This window comes from Natrix helvetica (assembly GCF_964273705.1).
Source record: "Natrix helvetica genome assembly, chromosome: 5".
Lineage (NCBI taxonomy): Eukaryota > Metazoa > Chordata > Lepidosauria > Squamata > Natricidae > Natrix > Natrix helvetica.
This window is the reverse complement of record NC_138551.1, coordinates 67,506,918-67,528,642: the sequence shown is the minus strand read 5'-3', so window position 1 is coordinate 67,528,642 and position 21,725 is coordinate 67,506,918. Positions and strand designations below refer to the sequence as shown.

General features: G+C 36.5%; 1 protein-coding gene across 1 annotated transcript in view; it reads left to right on the top strand.

Annotated features, from left to right (window-relative positions):
- ADAM12 (ADAM metallopeptidase domain 12) overlaps positions 1-21,725 on the top strand; it is a 294,296-nt gene that overhangs the window by 63,699 nt on the left and 208,872 nt on the right. Inside the window, exon 3 of the mRNA XM_081954809.1 lies at positions 1,655-1,728. Within this exon, the coding sequence (XP_081810935.1) occupies positions 1,655-1,728 (74 nt within the window). The remainder of the gene's footprint in view (positions 1-1,654; positions 1,729-21,725) is intronic.

The following is a 21,725-nucleotide window of genomic DNA, read 5'->3' as shown; positions in this document are numbered from 1 at the left end:
TCTTCCACACTGTAGCTGCTTAGTATTTTGAAATGTAGGAGGTGAAAGCTCTCATAAGACCAACATTTTTGCCTGCTTCATTAGAAAGGAATATGTATAATCCAACAGAACATGAAGAAGGTCATGGGAAAATTAGTAAACCAAATTCTAGGTTGCTAAGAAAAGCTTCACGAATAGAGGAGTAAAATATATAGTTATTAGTCCACATGAAAGAATAAAAATAAAAGAGATTTTAGTACATTGGGGGTTCTTTAGGGAAATCTCCTCTCATATATGTTCAGTGTAACATTTATTTATCACAAACAAAAGAATCAGAAGAATGAGCATGGGATCTCCTTGTTTTTTTGAAAATAAGTTGCTTTTGTATCTTTGTCTAACACATAAGCTTATTCTAGTTAATTTAATTCTTTAAGATGTGAGGACTTCAATACCCAGAATTCTCCAGCCAGCTTACACCTGAAAGTTGCCAAGGTTGAAGAAACACTGCTCTGGAGAACATATCACTGATGATATAACTTAGTTGGGTAATAAAATGTCTGCCAGAAAACAACGATGCTTAGAGCGCATTAAGGAACATACAGTTCAATCCTGGGTTACAAATATCCTCTTCTTTTGGTAGTACATTAGTAATTGAGCATGTTTGTCATACCATAACATCTACTGAGAAAATAGCTGTTGTACAATGATTGCAATCTACCTTTCTTAGGCAGAGGTGGATAGAAATATCAGCAAATAAGTCATGTTAATTTTATGTGCAGTAGCTTTTAAAATGAAGCATGTGATTGAAATATTTTATGACTGAACTCATGAATAATGTGAATGAAATGGAAAGGAATAGCATGAGGAAAATATTAACTGGTCCTGACATTACAGAAGGACTGTCCTGCAGGAAGAGGCAAATATTTCTAGATAAATTAATGAAAAAAGAGAATGGAGAATTCTTACCCACAGTTTAAAAATGTTGCATATCTTTATGCCAGGGGTGTCCAAACTTGGGAACTTTAAGACGTGTGGACTTCAACTCCCAGAATTCCCCAGCCAGCTGGGAATTCTGGGAGTTGAAGTCCACACGTCTTAAAGTTCCCAAGTTTGGACACCCCTGCTTTATGCATAAGTTGGGCAAATCAGAAGTTGCTAGAGCGTTTACTGTTTATGTGACCTACCTATGGGAAAAGGCTCTACATTTCATAATGAAATATGAATTTTATGTTATTTTGGGACCAGAGGTCATATTTATACAATGGTATTTTTCCTCTAGCATATCTATCATGTTAAATCCTTAGTATTTGTATATAAATGTATGTATATATGTATATATTCACTATCCCACGTGGGAAAGACTTTAATTAAGAACAGATTTCCTATTCTTGAGTACACACTCATACCTAAGTCTATAGCAGAATAAAGATTCTGCACAATTCAAGCACACAACCAAATTTCTCTTTAAAGTGCTAAATCAGTACCTTTAACATATTCAGGGATTCCTGTGGTTGCCTAACATAAATTTAATTGTCAAGTTAAATGAATGCTTTTTTGAGATTGTTATTTCTATTTAAATGCTTCTTTCTTGTCTCTTTACTTTGAATTCTTTTATACCTGTTGCAGAGATTTTTTGTTGTATTGAATTATTGTATTCTTCCATTTCATTTTTCAGACTCACCCAGCAATGCTGAAATTTCTTATACAAGCCGAAAGTGAACAACTTGTCATCAGTCTGGAGAGAAATGAGTAAGTGGTTGTAATTGGTATTCCCTGCAGTATAGTAGTGCTATAGATTACTAAATTAAAATTGATGGTTCATATTTGTAATGTACAGAGAGATGCCTGCTGCTTTCTAGCTTTGGAAAAATAGGCTGGTATAACAATAATTCCAAAGGTTTATTTCATTATTTAAAACAAGGTGGCAATTTTGTGAGATTTTGTGCACAAACCATGCATCTTTCTTGGCATTACTTTAAGCTTGTTTTCTTTCACAGTTAAATAAATCTGCTTGTTCACGTTATGATAAATAATTTTAGACAGATATTTCTTTGCTTTGATATGACTTCATAGTTTGAAATGAGTTAACCTGTGTAGGACAATCATTAGTTTGCTATTCACTTTTTTGCGATTAAAAAAAAACTTAAATTCTCTCTGACCTAGTAGTTGGAAGGTAGGAAAACTGAGAGAAACATAATAATTTTTACTAAACCACCTCATAATTATAGTCTTGCTTATTTCAAGAATGGCAGCATAGTGATCTTAGTCTTGTAGAATCACCAATCAGTTCATCAAAGATTAATAAGAGAGTGGCAAAAGGACTTAGTCTATATTATCATCTTTCTCTACAGTGATATGCTGATCCTGGCACAGGGACTTGATCTATCATATCTGTTTTTCTCAGAAGGATGTACATGACAACTGACTGCGCATATACACAATTCTTCTACACAATCAGAGCATTGCCTATTTTTAGAATAGAAAAATCAATAATTTGCTTAGGGATAAAGGAGCTGTTTACTTGGTACCAGTCTGACACTCCTAAATGTCATTACTTAATTGACTGAATGCACTGACATTTTAAGGGTCTATACTTTTATTGTTGGCATCTGAAAATATAATTTTTCCTCTCTATTTACTCCAACTGACAGATTGTGAAATCCTTGATTTGGTAAAACTGAAAATAAACCATATGTAATCTTCAATTTGTAAGCCTTGAGTCATCCTACACTGGGTTAGGTGATTACATGTTACTCTTTTATAGACTCTTGGCTGAAACGGTGTGGCTGAGTAGTCCATCCATCTAAAACATAGTATGGGCAAACATGTCTTCAAATTCAAAACGAGAGTGAATGAGCAAGATTAAAAATCCCCATTAAAATGTGTTGGTCCAGAACCCTGCCTCTAAATGCAAGCACATAACTAGAGTGGAGCATAATTTGACCTGTTCCTCCCTAGTTGCCAGGAATGAGCAGATATATGTGCAGAGGATTCTTGAGCAGTTATAAACATCAAGAAAGGAAGTTGCCACAACATAACAAGTATGTGAAACTCTCATTACATATACAATATGAGTCAGGTGATAAGGGTCTGGCATGTAACACTAAAATAGGAAACTAATTACCTGTACAGATTCAAGACTGTTAGAGGGAAGAAAATAGCAATAGCGCTTAGACTTACATAGCCCTCCATAGTACTTTACTATAGCTTCCTACCCTAGTAGGAGGATGAAATTGGGGTTACAAATTATACTTCTGTAAATTTTCCCTTTGGTCCAAGTATATATTAAGGGTGGAAGAGAGAGTTTTTAATATAAGATTTTTTTTCTTTTTCTCCAGCATTTTTGTAAAGGCATAAGCTATTTCAGGAAGCGAGAGGGAAACTGACATTTTCTGCAAAAACCTGAGCACTGATATGAGCATTGGAGATAGTTTTACAGTTTAAAAAACAAAGGCCAAATCCTTTGCCATTTCATACATTTAAGGAGTTGAGCCCTTTTATTTTCCTCCACAATTCCCATCCTCCCTCAGGAAGCCAAATGTGAACTGGACTCTGCAAAAGGTTATTCAATGGTGGTTTAATAAAGGAGCAAGTCATCCAAATTGCCTCCCAACAGAATCCACTGAGATTCCTTATTAGTTCTGCTAGAGAGACCAATGATGTTGCCAGGGGATTGCAAGGTTGAGGTTTAACATTTAAAATTCTAGAATTTCACACACACAGTAATATCTTTTGGGAACAATGAACACATGGAAATTGACAGTGTAGCTGTCCAACATTTGTCATTATAAACTACATTAATTTACTGTCCCTAGTTTCAGTCACTACATCTTGTGAAATCTAACATGACCTATCTACTCTCCCTTTGGTGGTGATCAAGATATATTTCTTCTTTGGTTGTTTGTCTGTACTGATACAATATAAGGGTATCATGCAGTAGTCCCTCATGGAGAGGCAATTTGTTTTTAATATATCCAGCACCATGTTCAAGCTTCATACTATATGTAGACAGCTCTCAGAAGTGCTTCCCATCAATCAGCTGATCAAATGTTTCAGCAATGCCTGATTTACAAGTAGCAGTTTCATAATTTTGTACATGAAATTCTGAAGACAAGAAATGGGTCTCAGGTTGATAATGCTAAGAAAGCATCCTGTGTGAGCCCTGATCTCATAATTGACAACAGGTCAAGGAAATCTGTCTTAATGGAACTATGGTGTCCCTCAATTCCCAGAACTCCTAATTCTTCTTGCAAAGAATGACTACTGCTCAGTATTTTCTTCCTTTAAAGTCCCTGGTGTGAGACAACATTGCACTCTATCTGTTGTTAATAAGACTGCAGCCCTAACCTTGTTAGACCAGGTAAGCTATATGGTGTTTATTTCTCAGAAGGTATAGACAAGATTCTGCTAATAATTACATTATTTATTTATCTTGGAATAGGGGAGATACCAACATTAAAATTTGAAGATTTTACTGAGGATGCATACTTAGAAAAAAATATAGGGGAGACTGGGAGAGGAAGTATCCTAAATTTCATCTACCTGATAGCATCTCCTTAAGACAGATTTCTCAAATATCTCTTTCTTAAGAATATTGATTAATGATTACAAGAACTGAAGCCCAGAACATCTTTGAAGAGTACCAGACTGGGAACACTGTCTGGAGAGGAAGAAATAATATAGTTCAATTAAGCTATTATTTGAATTGTACATCTAGGGTTTTTTATTGTTTTTTGCAAATATAAGTTGATTTAGAAAGCATTTTGTTTGTATAATAGAACAGCTAAATCAGAAAGGGGAAAAAGATTTCTCCTCAGAGGTTTGCTCCCTTCGACTTGAAATAATCTTCCCCCACATGGCCAAAATTACCTATTACAGTGCTTTGGTCCTTAAGTGCAGATTGTGCACAGAGTGTGCCTTAATACATTATATCAATTATGGTTGGTATGGCTACCAAGTATATATATAAATATATAAAAAGAATAGTATTTCTTCCTCCAAGTTTATTTTTATAATTGGAGTTTGAGCTTACTGTCATTGATACTACAACAGTGGTGTTAGACATTTATTACGATCTGATTTCTGTTTACCATCTAATCACTCTTTTGTGAACATTATCTTATATTATTTAAAGTAATTTTCTTGTTGCATAAAAAATTGCATCGCTGAATAATGTGTGTATGTACACACACACACACATTGATGTATGTATGTATGTATGTATGTGTGTGTGTGTGTATGTGTGTGTGTGTGTGTGTGTGTGTGTGTGTGTGTGTGTGTTGTATTTGTGCTGATAAATAAATAAAGGGAGACTAGTATGGATCCATTTCAAGCTATTTAGCTCTCATCAGCTAGCCATACCCTTACTGGGATTTGAACCTGGGATGTGTTACATATTAGGCAGACTTGCTAGCCACTACACCACCGGTTCTCCTCCTTAAATATAAATACAAATATAAATACAAATATAAAAAAGGCAACATTAAAAAAAAATATGGGTTTCTGCCTGCATGGTTTTCTGTGATGAGCCGAAGGACAGAAAGAAGGAGGAGTTAGCTCCCTCCCATATTTGGGCATACCAGGGGTTCTAACACAAATATATATATATATATATATATATATATATATATATATATATATATGTGTGTGTGTGTGTGTGTGTGTGTGTGTGTGTGTGTGTGTGTGTGTGTGTGTGTGTTGTATTTGTATGTGTTACAACCACTGGTATTACTAAATATGGGAGGAAGGTCACTACTCCCTCTTTCTGTCCTTCGGCTTATCACAGAAGACCATGCAGGCAGAAAACCATATATATATATTTGTGTTGTATTTGTGCTGATAAATAAATAAAGGGAGACTAGTATAGATCCATTTCAAGCTATTTTAGCTCTCATCAGCTAGCCATACCCTTACTGGGATTTGAACCTGGGCTGTATTACAAATACAACACAAATATAAAAAGTCAACATTAAAAATAAAAATATGGTTTTCTGCCTGGATGGTTTTCTGTGATGAGCCGAAGGACAGAAAGAGGGAGTAGTGAGCTTCCTCCCATATTTGGGCATACCAGGGGTTGTAACACAAATACACACACACACACACACACGTATGTATGTATGTATGTATGTATGTAGGTATGTATGTAGGTAGGTAGGTAGGTAGGTAGGTAGGTAGGTAGATAGATAGATGATAGATAGATAGATAGATAGATAGATAGATAGATAGATAGATAGATGATATAGATATAGATATAGATATAGATATAGATATAGATATAGATATAGATATAGATGATATAGATATAGATATAGATGATATAGATATAGATATAGATATAGATATAGATATAGATATAGATGATATAGAGATAGATAGATAGATAGATAGATGATAGATAGATAGATAGATAGATAAATAGATATAGATATAGATATAGATATAGATAGATATAGATATATTTGTTTTCATAGATTTTCATGGGTACAGGTATGCAGGTCTTGGTGTTTTCGGGTCTTTTCCCATGTAAGATTAAGAGTATCTTGGCGACGTTTCGACAAGGTCCCACTTGCCATCTTCAGGCTGGTGCCTTTGGCTTCATGCTTGTGCGAGCAAAGTGTGATCGGAGCTGCCATCTTTCTTTAAATATTGGTGGGGGTGTGTGGAGTGCTGGCTTTGTTGCAGTAAGAGGGTTGATTTGCTGTGTTGTTACATCTTGATTAATTGTTCGAGTTGATGTATGCAGATTAGTTGGCTGTTTCATAACATCCTGTGTGGCTGAGGTACTAGCTGTGTGCCCATTAGTCTTTTGTGTTGTAATAACCTGGGTAATGAGCTGTCTGATGACATCCTGAGCTCTAGTGTAGTGATGTCCTGAGTCCTGTGCTGCAACATCCTGGATGGTTGGCTGCATTGTAACATCCTGAGCCTTTGCATTGTATCCTCCTGAGTTCTGTGATGTAATGTCCTGAGCAGATGGCTGTCGTGTAACATCTCAGGCTTGTTATGAAACAGCCGACTAATCTGCCTACATCAACTCCATCAATTAATCAAGATGTAACAACACAGCCAACCAACCCGCTTACAGCAACAAAGCCAGCACTCCACACATGCCCACCAATATTTATAGAAAGACGGCAGCTCCGATTGCGCTTTGCTTGTTAAAACATTGCCAAGATACTCTCAATCTTACATGGCAAAAGACCTGAATACGCAAGCTATTTAGGTTTCATCAGCTAGCCATACTCTTACTGGGATTTGAACTTGGGATATTTTACATATTAGGCAGTTGTAATAACCTCTAAGCCACAAGCTCTCCTCCCTTATCAGCTAAGCTGGGGGAATGATTAGATGTTTTGTCAAGGCACCTGGTATGCCCAAATATGGGAGGGAGCATACTGCTTCCCTTTTGCCTTTCAGCGCCACTCTAGGAGCCTTCCTAGAGTGTAGGAATTTTTTTTCTGATAAGGGAGGAGAGCTTGTGGCTTAGTGGTTATTACAACTGCTTAATATGTAAAATATCCCAAGTTCAAATCCCAGTAAGGGTATGGCTAGCTGATGAGAGCTAAATAGCTTGAAATAGATCTATATTAGTCTCCCTTCATTTATTTATCAGCAAAAAAAATTCAATACAAAATGGTTTTGGCCTGGAAGGTTTCTAGGGTGGAGCTGAAAGGCAAAAGGGAAGCAATATGCTTCCTCCCATATTTGGGCATACCAGGAGCCTTGACAAAACATCTTGTATGTATGTGTGTGTGTGTGTGTGTGTGTGTGTGTATAGATACACCCACCCACCCACACACACACACACATCAGTATTCAACTACAGTTCCCCATTAAGTCTTTCTTCAGTAACATACCTAGGATTGTCCCTTGGTGAAATGCCTCTGAAACGAAGCAGTAAAGTGGATTCATTATTTATGAACTGATAATATATACTCTTCTATTCTCTAATGAAGCATAAGATGATGGAGTGTTGAAGAGTGCATTTTTGCATAAGAAATGTAAATTGACTCCGCAAAGATGTTAAAATAAATAAGTGTGCTTGAGGTGTGAATAGAATGTGAAGACAAACACCTTTGCCGATTCCGTGTTTCTTAAATCAAAACAGAGGCATTTAAAATCTGTGTTTATATTGCCTAATCATTTTTTTTAAAAGCATTATTTGCAAAGTATGGAAGAAAATTGCTTGCCAAATATTACAATTTCTGTTTTAGCTAGATAATTAAATTAAAATAAAGTTCTGATACTGTTATTTATACTTGGCCGAAACAGGTATAAATAACATTCATATCACGTTACTGAAAAGAAATAGAGAATCAATGGGCAAGCTGTGATTGTTCAATAGTGCTAGATTATAAATTCATTATCTTCCAAGTAGGTCACATTGGGGTCCATTGCATATTGCTGCTGTGGTGGATTCCAAATAAAGAGTGGCATTTCAGATTGCAACTGAGAGGAGTCTTTCACCTAAGCTAGGATGAACTGATTAACTAAATTACTTTTATTACTGATTTAAAATTTTTACTTTTAGATGAAAATATAGATTCCTAACTGCAGAATTTAGATTGTAATGACATTTCTTCATTTTCATCTGAATCACGATGGGATTAAATAAAGAGTCTTTGGCCTTCAGGTATTTAAATGCTGGAAACACTTGCTGAACAAATTGACTATTCAAACTTTGTCTATCACCAATCTGTTAGAAAGAACAGAATAGATTATATTCCTAGAATAGATATCTATTCCAATAGATTCCTACTGATCCGTAGGACTGTGTAAAACTTAGGGTATTTCATGAGTGAAACAAACTTCTTGAATCTGAAAAGTCAGGGCTGCCAAGTGAGACAACCCCATGCAGAATTTTCCTCCTCCTCCTCCGATAAAAGGTGTTTCCTTGCCTTCCAAATTTTGGAGCCAGAAATTAAAGTTGAAATGTATCCTCAAACTGCTCCTTTGTGGAGAATGCAATCCCATTGGGGATAGTCAGATCTACCCTCCCTCTGAAATTGCAGCACATCACAATGACTACTTTGTCTTGTCTGGATTCAATTTCAATCTGCTGCCACTCATCCATTCCATTATTGACCATATAGGATCCTTTCTGGAAGAGATCACAGGGAAAGTAAACCTGACTATTAGCAGAATGTATATAGCAATTTCATCAGATATTGAAAAGAAATAGCAATAGCACTTAGGCTTATATACTGCCTCATAGCTATTTACAGCACTCTCTGGGGAGTTTACAATTGTAAGCAATATTTGCATAGTTCTCCCTCCCCTCATCAGTCTGGGTCCTCATTTTACCAACTTCAGAAGAATGAAAGACTAAACCAAACCTGAGTCCTGTCAGGATCATCCAGACTGTGGACAGAGTTTAGGTACACTTTAACCACTGCACCACCAGAGGTAAAACAGTAGAAACCAGAAGTGGGATTCAGCCAGTTCGGACCAGTTCAGGCAAACTGGTAGTAGAAAATTTTGAATCCCACCACTGGTAGAAACGATATGGAGGCCAAAGAAACATGATATAATAGTCTCCATTTTGAGGATCAATAGTCTCTAGGCGATGTTTCCTGAAAGTCTCCTTAGGATAAGAATGAAGCACTAAAAAGTTGTATCCTGCATTCTCCTCTCAGGTGGTTCAGAAGGATACTGTGGCAAATTTTATGAAAAATGCTGACATCTCAAGAAGAATCTACCAAGTTATATTCCTTCTGTTAATTACTAAAGAAAATCCAACAGGCTACAGGTCAACCTCAAGCCTACATCTGCTGCTTTTAACTAGGCCCCAAGGACATGACTCTGTTTTGTTATCAAGTTGATAGTTCCTTCCTTCTTCAACTTTATTTCAACCTGATAAAAAAAAGTTCCCAGGTTTCTTATAATTTGCAGCTTATTTTTTCATTTGTAACGTAAAAAATGATTAATGTAAGTATAATTATAATTTGATTAAATGTAGTTTTACATTTAATAAACATACCAAACCTGATACTTGAACAAAGCCTCTGTCAGACCCACACCCACACCCACCCACCCACCCACCCACACCACTGATCTTAAAAATAGCCTAGTGACCAGACCAGAAAGTGGCATAAATATAAACACTCGCTGTATTACAGTTTTTCCAAAAATGATATTTTTCTCTTGTCAAAAGAAAGAATAATAAAAATGTTTACATCGCTTCACCATTTCCAGAAATTTTACACTTCTAGTTCAGTGGGGTATGAATTTGTGGATCAAATCAAGCAGAAAAGAGCTATTTCTTTACATCACTTATCTCCACAACATAAAATTTGAAATGGACTTGAACCCTTAGCAGATGGTTGTCCTATCATTCACTTGCACTTCCGTCATCTATCTTGCTACTTCATTTATGTAGGTAGGACCATCTTTGAAACAGATTAGAGAGGGCACTTAGCAGGGATTGAGTTGACTGCCCAAGCACACTTCTATTGCATATACCTCTAGAATCATTGATGAAACCAACATCAACCTTTTCAAGATAACTTGGAACCCAGAAAGATCCAATGATCTTTGAGGAATAGTATCATAATAAGCCCATACACAGGTGAGTTGTAGCCACCAATCTAACTTTAATCAGATGGTGCTCCATTTATGATGGAGGATCCCTACCCATAGAACACTTTTTTTCTAAAAGTAAATAAATAAAAAGCTCAAATCAAAATATAATACCATATGTTGGTGCTGTAATCAGCTTTTATTGGTTAATAGTCATCACGTCTGTTATGAACAATAGAGCTGCTTCGAACAAAGCAGCCCCACAGTGGATAGGAAACTACTCGAATGTCATAGGCCCCATATAAGATGTTAGTCACTAGCTTATTCATGGGTTCTGTTAGGAAGAATATCCAAACATTTTGTGATCCTAAGACTAAATATGTATACACATACACACTCAGCATGAACCAGCTCTCTCACAGGTATAATTTCAAGGGACATATTGCACCATCACACCACCTTCTTCCTTGGCTTGTTCTACTACAGAAGAAGCTGAGCCAAAATCAGACCTCTGCCTTTCTTTCTTTTTTAAAGAATTTTATTGGTTTTTAAACATTTATGGGGAAAGGTAAAAGGATACATAGAAAATTTTGGCAGCTCCCGTGCTAGTGGTAGAAATCCCCCCAAATCTCACAATTTTTACAACGTTAAAGACAACGTATAAAAGATAAGCAAAACCAGAATCTTGTTCTACATTATATCAACCATGTGTTTAATCATCTCTTTTTTGTCACTTTCTAGTATATCAACAATTACAATAATATTTCAAATGCATTTATTTTTGTGACCTGAGCCTTTTCGATATTGCTCCCTCCTCCCTGTTCCCAGATGGAGCCACAGCCCCTCCCTCCTTCATATCTTGTACATTACTACCTTTTTCACTACCTCCCATATTTTCGTCTTCTAGGAGAGAGCCGTGTTTTTTAATGAAGGCTTCTGCCTCTCCCACTGTATTAATTCTAATTCTGTTTCCCTCCCAAAAGATCAACATTCCTTCTGGAAATAACCATCTAAACGAAACTCCTTTGTTATATAATTTCTTTGATAAGGAGGAATACTTCCTCCTCTTATCTCTTATTTTTTCCAGAATTTGTTTAAGAATGGCAATTTCTTTATCTTTATATTTTAGTGGTCCCCCCCTTTGAGCTCCTAGCACCTCATCCCTCGTGGTCCTCTTAAGAAATTTAACATGTACCTCCCTTGGAACATTATGCGTTCTAGGGTATGCTGACTTAATCCTGTAAACCAGATCCATATCCCACCACAACTGTTCTTTATCTCTCTTAATATATTCTGCTAAAATTGTACTCATAATATCCTTAAGATCTTCATTTTCTGTCTCTGGTAGGTTCTGGAATCTGAGAAAAAAGGACATTCTTTCAAGTTCTATCTTGGCCATAAAATTTTCCAATTCTAAATTCCCCTTCTGGACTGCCTTAACCTCCTCTTCCAGCCCAGTCACCGCCTCCTCCAACACCCTAATTTTTTGTTTGTTTTCTGTTATGTGGTGTTGTACACCTCTGAGTTCTTCTTTGAGATCTGTCACCTCCTTTTTCAGCTCATTTTGACCCCTCATAATTTCCTGAAACATTTGGGTAACGGATAAGTCTTTTGAGCTCTCTCCAGTCCCTTCTTGTTGTAACAATGAAGTAATTTTCGTCAGATGCATACTTGGGCTGGAGGTGGCAGATGTGGGAGCCGAAGATGACTTCCCCTTTGGTGGTTTTTTGGGCCCCATTTATCTGAGTTCAGCGATGGAGTAAGTCTTTTACAAAAAAAATGGCATCACTGGAGTGCGCAGCTGTGCCGATCCAAGGAGGCAGGCACAACCAAAAGTGAAAAGTCAGTTCTCTGTCACAGTTCCCAGACATGGAGGCACACCAAAAAGGGGAAAATCAAACAATCAAAGTCCAGGAAGACCATATAACAGGGGAGGTCCAGGGGTCCTTCAGGGGGGGTAATAATACAATGCCAGAGATTTTTTCAAAGGTAGTTTCAAAAGGGTGACTTCATTTGTAAGTACAAAAACGAAGATGGAGGGGGGGCCATCTTGGCTCCTCCTTTCACAGGGAGAAGAACAAAGGTTTCCATAGGTTTTTTTTCCTTTAAGAGAACAGCTCAGCAATCACCTCTTGCAGTTGTGATATGACTCTTTCTCACATAGGTAATACAGGTGACAAGTCAGCCTTTATTCTCTCTCCATTCCAATATATAGAGAGATAATTCAAGTGCCACTTTATCTGAGGGGGGTAAAGAAAAAAAAGGAACCCCCCTCTAATCTTCCAGCTTCAAATGGATTGAACACGAATTTACAATAGTCTGCTGCTTATCCATCAATGATAATTAAGGAGATTAGGGCGGATCTCTCACCACCCGCATTCCAGCCGCTCCTCTTTAATTGACTGCTTCCTCCCAGAGCCCATTCAGCGAAAGGCAGACAGCCAAATGCTGTTCCCTGCCCCCCCTCCCTTCCCCGTCTCCTGGGGCGAGGCTGAAAACACCCCCGCCGGCTGCCGCCGCATCCGGGGGGTTTCAGCAAGCCGCCCTGTGGCAGGTGGCCCCTCCGAGACCCCCTGTGCTCCTGAAAGGAGCCCACCAAAGAGACAAACAGCAGACAACAACGTCTGCCACCTTCAGTGACCGGATGTGATCTCCAGACCTCTGCCTTTCTAAACAAGGCAAGTCACCCCTCTCATTAATTATCTCTCTTTTTCTACTTTTGGAGTGACTTCTATTTACAGAGGAGCAAGACCAGATTCTTTGAAGGTCCAGAATGATTCTCTAAGACTTGATGGCTCACATAATTTCCCAAAGAAGGGAATGGACCTTTCTAATCATCCTTTCCCTTTGGGCCTTTCTGATGAGTCAGATTCTAAAATGGAGAGAACTATTCCTTTGCAAACATCTTTTATAATATACTGTCCAGTGGTGGGATTCAATTTTTTTTACTACCAGTTCTGTGGGTGTGGCATGGCTTGGTGGGCATGGCAGGGGAAGGATACTGCAAAATCTCCATTCCCTCTCCACTCCAGGGGAAGGATACAGTAAAATCCCCATTCCCTCCCGATCAGCTGGGACTTTGGAGGCAGAGAATAGATGAGGACGGGGCCAGAGGTGGTATTTACTGGTACTCGAAATTTCTGCTACCGGTTCTCCAGAATTGGTCAGAATCTGCTGAATATCAGAACCTCTGATACTGTCCTTCCTTGTTTTGTTTAGTTTGAGTGGGGTGGTAAGGATTCATGCATTGCTATTAATTTGGCAGCCAGTAGGTGTGGATCATGCCCAGAGCAGGTGATATCTAGATATTCATTTTATTTCATCTCTAGTGTATCTCCTTAGCCTAGTAGCCAATTCTGTGAGTCTTTGCTTAGCAGTCTCTAGAGTTTCAGATGCAGTCAGGTTTTTGTATTTTTTGCAGTAGCATGTCTTATCCTAATCTCCACTCTTCTATAGTTCCACTAGTTGACCAACTTCTCTCAAGTTGTCTTGATTTTAGCTTCAAGTCTTATTTTCCAGGGTGGGTCATCAGATTGTTCTGATTCCCCAACATCTGAAATGGACCGTGTTAATCAGGGTGTTTGTTTGTTTGTGGTTTCCTAGCTTATTCATTGTTTGGTTTTGTTCTCGGCTCAAATCTCTAATTAATCGACATTAGTGCTAGTTGTTACAACAAAACCAACAAAACACCTTGAGGAATTATTTAAAGAAATATGCTCATTGCAAGACTATCTGGGCCTGTCATGTCTGCCAATAAAATTGTTGCTGTAAATATAGGTGATATGCTTTATTTGTAGTGTTTATCCAGTTCCTGCTCAAATAATCATCAAAGCTCTGTTACTATGTTCAAATATAGCCAATCTTTTCATGTCAAAACAGTGGGGCTTTTGTGCGGATATCTTCCTAATTCCTAGGGCTCTGTGGCTATTTCTTAAAGTTCATTCTCCTAGTTTTATGTAAATTGATATTTTTGGTTGATCTTACTGTTTTATTTTTAACATTGTTGGCTGGAAGAACCGGAATAACATGTTTCCAGTATCATTTAAACTGACCAAGTCTGTGAATAATTCGACATGTTTATATCAGTGTCTAAAAACATAAATGAAAGAATAATAAAAACAAACAAAATCCTGGGGAGAAAAATAGGACCTCCCAGACATATCTTGCTGATGTAATTTATTGCTATAATATAGTCACAAAATATTAAAAATTGCTCTCTCCTTTGCTGACTGAGTTGTTTTTATCTGTGAACTCAGAGAGAGCAGCGGTGTCAGAGTATTTCAGAGAAAGTTGACAGCTGGAGTTGTCCTTTAATTAAAATAAACAGTGATATTTTCCAAAGTTGCTGCCCAGTGTTGCATCAATGTTAATATATATGTAGAGTCAATCATTTTCAAGCATTGTTATCATGTTTGTGCTATTACTCTTATCAAAATAAGTTCTGTAAGAATTCATTTGTATATCATTTTCAATACGTTGTATGAAAAAGATCAAAAAATTCTCTAGTGGTACAAATGGCTAATGTTAGATTCTAGAAACAATGGCATGGTTTCTCGCTTACTATTAAACAAGATAATCATGAAATTTAAACAGTTAATTTCTCCTTCTTAAATGATAATATTATTTGCTTATCACCATTTTGTCCACATTTGTGGGTTCTATTGCTCATTCTACCAAGAGGAATCTCTTGACAAACCGATCTATTCTGCAACATTGCATCTTCCACATGTATGTGCTTTCCAGATGTGTAAACATCAACTCTCAATTCAAGAGTTAATGTTCATATAAATGACCAGCATCAAGAAGGCTGTAATATAGCAAATAGTACATTACTTAAGAGAAGAATATCTGCATTAAACAAAAACATATCTTTGGGGTTTTTTTAAATAAAAAAATATTATATTAAAAACTTTAATAAAATTATTGAACTGAAAAATGTTTAAATATTTGAAAAGGGAAATATTTACAAGGTTGATGTTCTTATATGTAAATTTGAATATGAAATATGTTCATAATGTATCTTCTTTGTATGGTACTATAGGTCGTGGTATGGTATAGCAATTAGAGTGCTGGACCATGACTAAGGGGTTTTGAATTCAGTTAATCACTCACTGGGGAAACTCGATCTAGTCAATCCCTGTTATACCATGAATGTCTAGGGAAAAGGGTAGATTACAATCAACCCCAAGTGAAAATGGAGGAGGTTGAAATAAGAATTGGCGACAAAAGAATAACTGTGAACAGGAAGTATCAGAATGTGTGAAATGTGTTGAAGAAAACAGATATCTGGCCTGGTGGTTCAAGTCAAAAGCTACTGTATTTATTAAGAAAAGTTGGGACTAAAACATTCCAGCTTAGAAATTCGTTCCGTAGCTTTAACTTAACATATCTGAGGAAGGTACAACATTTCAGAAAAGCCAAGATTTCCCTTGGAAGTATATATGTGGAAACATTCCAATGGTATTATTTTGGTTTCCAAGGTATTGGCAGATATCCAAGGAATATCTTCAGCTGGGGACAATGCTTTCTTTGTCTATGGCCATTTTCTCACTGGTGATTTATAGTGCCTTATAATATCATCCAAGCACTGCTGTCCCAATGTAGCAGTAATGAAAGCAGGCTTTATTGCTACAACAATGGGAGAGTGATGCTATAATATTCATTAGTGAGGAAATGGCCTTTAGTGTCATGTAGTCATGTGCCCAATCTTTGAATTATCCCATTCACAATTAGGTTCTTAGGGTACATAAAATTCTAATTCTTACTTGAAATTCAGCTTAAAATAATTTGGCAACCTTCTATAATTAGCTATGCATTTTGATTGACTAGCCATTCTAAGCTGATTGCAATTAATTTGTAGAAGCAATTGCAATATGTTTATGCTTTGTTCTGGTTGATAAGCATATTTGAAGTGAAATCAATCATTTCATTGTTTGTGGCTATAACAGTTGAAAAGTTAATATTTCTAAGGGACAAATGTTCCCTGCAAACTAAATAGGGAGCAATTTTTATAGAGAATGAAGTATTAATAAGTAATAAATAAAATGGTAAAATAAACAAATAAATATTAATATAGATAAATAGTAGATAAATGCAGAATGAAAATAGAAAATAGACAGTCTGTTATTTCCATCAACTTCCCAAAGGGAAAATCTATTAAGTTAGTACAGTTGGAGATATTAACACATTGCTGGGGGAATACAATTGTTGTGAAAATGTGCTGCATTAATTTTCCTCTCCTTGGTGTGTATTTTTATGTATCTTCTTAAAGTTTCACAGGGGTTAAAAATTACTGGTTGGTCTTTCTGTCTTTTTTGCAGCTGTGAATAGAGGAAGAGGCATTGGAAATGGATAGTTGGGAGAATAATTGATGATTAAAAATTAGCCAAAATACTTCATATACAAATTAGTTTTACTTTAGGTGAGAAAAGGCTTACTAGGTTTCCTTTGTTAACTTTACAAATTTCTCTAATAACTTAAAGCTTTTCCCACAATGGGGCTGTTCCCAACAATATTTCATGTGTTGACAAGAGAAAAGATCTTTGTTGATGAACTATTTGTTGTTGAAAAAAATATCTTCCACCACCCAAATGCTTGTCTTGTCTCATATTTCGTCTAATTTATAATAATTTAAAATAGCAGCAAATGGTTGAAATATAGGTCAAACAATAGTTGGACAGTATCTTTACTAAGACCAAACAAATAAAAACACAAGGGTGTGTAAGTGTCTACTTATATTCTTAATAGCCTGCTAATTTTGTTATTTCCAGAGCCTGGGATTCCTGATGAGTTTTATGCATTTGATGAAACAGGCATTGCCTCACATTTATGTATGCCTCGATAAAATATCTCAAAGCTGAAACTGTTAGGATGACTATAAAATATAAAAAATGAAATCTCCATTATTTTCCTATAGAGTGAAGAACTTACTATACAGTATTCAATGGAATGTATTGGAGACATGTCACATTGCAGAATTGATTTCCAAAAGTTAGTTTTGAGTGTGTGGGCAATATGACATAGCACCAGCTTTGTGAATCCCTGAGAAAAGAATTGATTGCTTTAAGTTAATGTAGCTAGGTATTATATTCCAGCTTTTGCAAACTCTTCAAAACTTTTTGAAGATGAAACTTGAAGCACTGCATAGATATACCACCTCATCTAGAGAATTATTCTTTTGGTCCTATAGTTTTTCACTCCTTTTTATTAGTACATGAACTGGGGTTAATATATGAACTAAAATTCTCCTGTGTTAGTGAAGGAAGCAATGAACTGAACCAAAAAAAATGCTTTTTCTCTATCGGCGCTAAATGCATGATAAACATACACCCAGATCTAATGTAACAATACTCATTCATAAAGTTAACGTTAAGAATGAAACTTCAATCATGTCGGAGAAAAGACAGGAGGATGATATCTGCAAGACGATATCTAAGGAGCCATGGTGGCGCAGTGTTTAGAATGCACTATTGCGGGCTAATTCAGCTCACTGCCAGGAGTTCAATTCTCACTGACTCAAGGTTGACTCAGCCTTTCATCCTTCCAAGATCAGTAAAATGAGGATCCAGATTGTTGGGAGCAATATGCTGACCCCGTAAACTGCTTAGAGAGGGCTGTAAAGCACTATGTATATAAGTCTAAATGCTAATGCTATCTGCATATTTCAAGTCCTAGGGAAGGACTGGATAGGTGGATAAAATGCCAAATTGGTCTAAACATCTGGCAACCAACCATAATGATAACCATTCTTATAATAGTTGCAAACCAATTAATGATGGTACATCATCTAGCATAGAGAAGAAATTTTCAATCTTGGATAGGCATCTTTTGAACAAAGTAGTCCCAGCAGTCTGACTCTTTCATTTCAGAAACCTAGCAGAAAACAGACAAAGGAAATGCAATACTGAAAATTAGGTAAGAGAGTAGTGAAAAACTAGGGACTCGGGCCATACATTAATTCAACCCCAATTGTGAGACTTACAGAATCCCTTTGACAAACTGGTGGTACAAGAAAATCTCTGTGCAACAGCTAAAACAGACTTAGCATAACTCAACACAACAGAGAAACCAGATATGTGAATCACTTTTGAAATGAGAAGCACATGAAATCTTCAAATATGACTAGACATTTTATATGGGAATGTGATCAATCAGTTGTGTTTTTTTAAAATTATACGGAATGTTCTTTCTTTCCTGTTTAATGAAGACTGTGCCAACATAAGTATTGAAAAACGTACTCAAGATGCTGTGAAGAATTATTGGATTTCTTGTTTTAATACTCTCGACTTGCTTTTGTGGATTTCTGACAGTCTTATGATTACTTCATATTGCGTGTTACAGTTTGCAGCCATCAATCATAGTGTTGCAATCTTCTGAGATATTGATTTCATTATCCATATTGTGAAGTGTTTGTTTATGCCTGTTTGTATACAAGAAAGGATGGCAGATAGATGTTCATGAACAATCCAGTTATTTGGTTCAGTCAGATAGTACCAAAAAGGTATGGAAACAAATATACATCAAAAAATAGGAAAGCTCTTCATTAACTATCCCGTGTGGTGTACCGCAATGTGTGAGGATATCAGCTTCCAGAATTCCCAGTCAATAAATCCAGTGGGGACCACAAAATGGTGGGAAATTCTGGGAATTCATAGTCTCACCACATCTGGAAGGTATCATATGGGCTCAGCTATCATTTTATTTTACCAATAGCACATAGACATATATACCACTCCATAGTGCTTTGCAGTATTCTCTGAGCAGATTACATGTTAATTTTAAATGTTAGTTTAACCAGTCAACTCCAAATTGGGTATGATTTATATAGCAAAGGAGGCAGGGATGGGAGTGGTGAATCTCACCAGCCCGTAACATACTTCCTTGCTGTTCGTATCATGAATTTTATTCCCAAACAGCTGTATTCTGTTATCTGAATTTGATCTGTTTGGAAACAAAGCTCTTGAGGGCTGGGTTATAGGAAAGGTTCCACATTCACATATATCTCATCCCTGCGGCTCTTTAATGGAATTATTCCTGTTTATTTATACTGGGTCAGGACAGCCCAAATGAAAATAAATGATCCTCCTGCTATCATATAATTTGCCCTAAGTTATATTACAGCCAAGTACGTGCTGTTAAACAGATAAGAAAATGTCCAAATGTAAAAATGTCTCTCCTTTGCAAGACAGTTACTATCTTTAAAAGGGATTTTTATTCAGCCACAGTTTCGTTGCAAAATGCAATAACACAGGAAGTGAAGTGATTGCTTTTCTTTCTTTTTTCTTTTTAAAGTGCAAACTCATACTTTTCAGAAAATTAACTGATTATACTGCTTTCTAAAGCCTTAGAGTTTTATTTCATGCCTTATATTGTGATAGAACCATTTAGTACCAAAAGGATTTTCTCACTCTGTGAGTCTAAATATTTGACAGTTTCCCCATAATGCTCTAAATCAGCAAAGAGAATTGTAAATATCTTTTCAAAAGTGGGGTTGAACCTGCTCTTATTAATTATCTGCTGGGTATTTTCAGTTTGACTCATTGTCCCTGGGGCCCAATTTTGTTGAATAAGATAGATGACACTATGCTCTTTTAAAATTTCTCTCCTTCTCCATACAATCTGTTGGCATATATTCAGGATTTTTTTTAAAATGAAAAATATTTACCGTAAACAAAATCTTTTGCCTCTCCTATAGATCTTATAGAACAGATGGATTCCTACTGCCATCCTTCGGTCATCCTTCAAAAACAAATATTATTATAGGTAGTCCTTGACTTATGACCACAATTGAGCCCACAATCTCTGTTGTTAAATGACACATTCGTTAAGTGAGACTTTGTCCCATTTTACATCTTTTCTTGCCACGGTTGTTAAGTGAATCACTGCAGTTGTTAAGTTAGTAACCTAGTTGTTAATTGAATCTGGCTTCCCCCTGCACTTTGCTCGTCAGAAGGTTGCAAAAGTAAATATGAACCAGTTGCCAAGCCTCTGAATTTTGATCACGTGTCCATGGAGATGCTGCAATGGTCATAAGTGTGAAAATGGTCGTAAGTCACTTTTTCCAGTGCCATTGTAACTTTGAACGGTCACTAAATGAACTGTTGTAAATCAAGGACTACCTGCATTTGTCTATAAATAAATGGTAAATAGTGAAAAGTTGGCATATCCACTAAATATTAGAAAGAAAACAAAGTATTAAGTGACAATTTCTTTTATTAGAGTAGTATGAAAAATAATCCACCTACTTTTACATAGGTGTTTTGTTTCTTGAGCTCTCCTAGGAAGTGTAACTCTTAAACCTAATTATATGAAAGAGAGTTAAACTGTTGCTGATAACAATCTTGAATTTCAGACAGGGCTTAATTATTATCTGTGTTGAACGTTTCCTTTTTTTAAAATCCTGTCTGTGTTTTGTAAGTTTCAAGTGTGATTTGGCTTCTGTCTTTCTGTTTTCCCCTATTACTAGAGCGATTCTAGACATCTTTTGTTATTTGTCCTCTAAGCCAGCAGTCCCCAACTTTCTGGGACCGGTTTTGTGAAAGACAATTCTTCCACAGACTGGGAGGGGAATCAAGATCCCTCACATTTGCAGCTTACAATTGGGGTCACATTCCTAAGAGAATCTAATGCCCGATGATCTAAGGTGGAACTGAGGTGATGATACTAGCATTGGGGAGTAACTGCAAATACAGATGAAGCTTTGCTCCCTCACCTGTTGTAAACCTCTAGCTGTGTAGCCTAGTTCCTATCAGGCCATGGTTTAAGCTACTGTGTTTGTATGTCTGAGTGAATGAGAGAGAATAAGAAATCCTTAGCTGAACACTTGTAGATATTTATTTTTTATTTTTATCCCATTCTCAGAAGTGTATGCAGATTGAAAACATAAAAATGGTAGCCACAACAGTGTGATTGAAACACTACCTGTGTCTCTCTCACACAGGAAAAGTTTTATTTGGGATACCATCTTGATTTTTTGGGGGGGATGACAAAACTTGCAAGTACCGCTTTTATTCATTCATTTATTTATTCATTCCTCTAATTCCCAAAGTATTATCATTTCACAAGTTATTAGAATTGCACATTAACAATATTATTCAGATTTTTAATTGCTTATATCTTAGATTTTGACTTGATTCACATCCTTGTGGTATGTTTTTAGGAATAGTTGGTGTAAGCCAGTGATGGGATTCAAATAATTTAACAACCAGTTCTCTGCCCCAATGACCAGC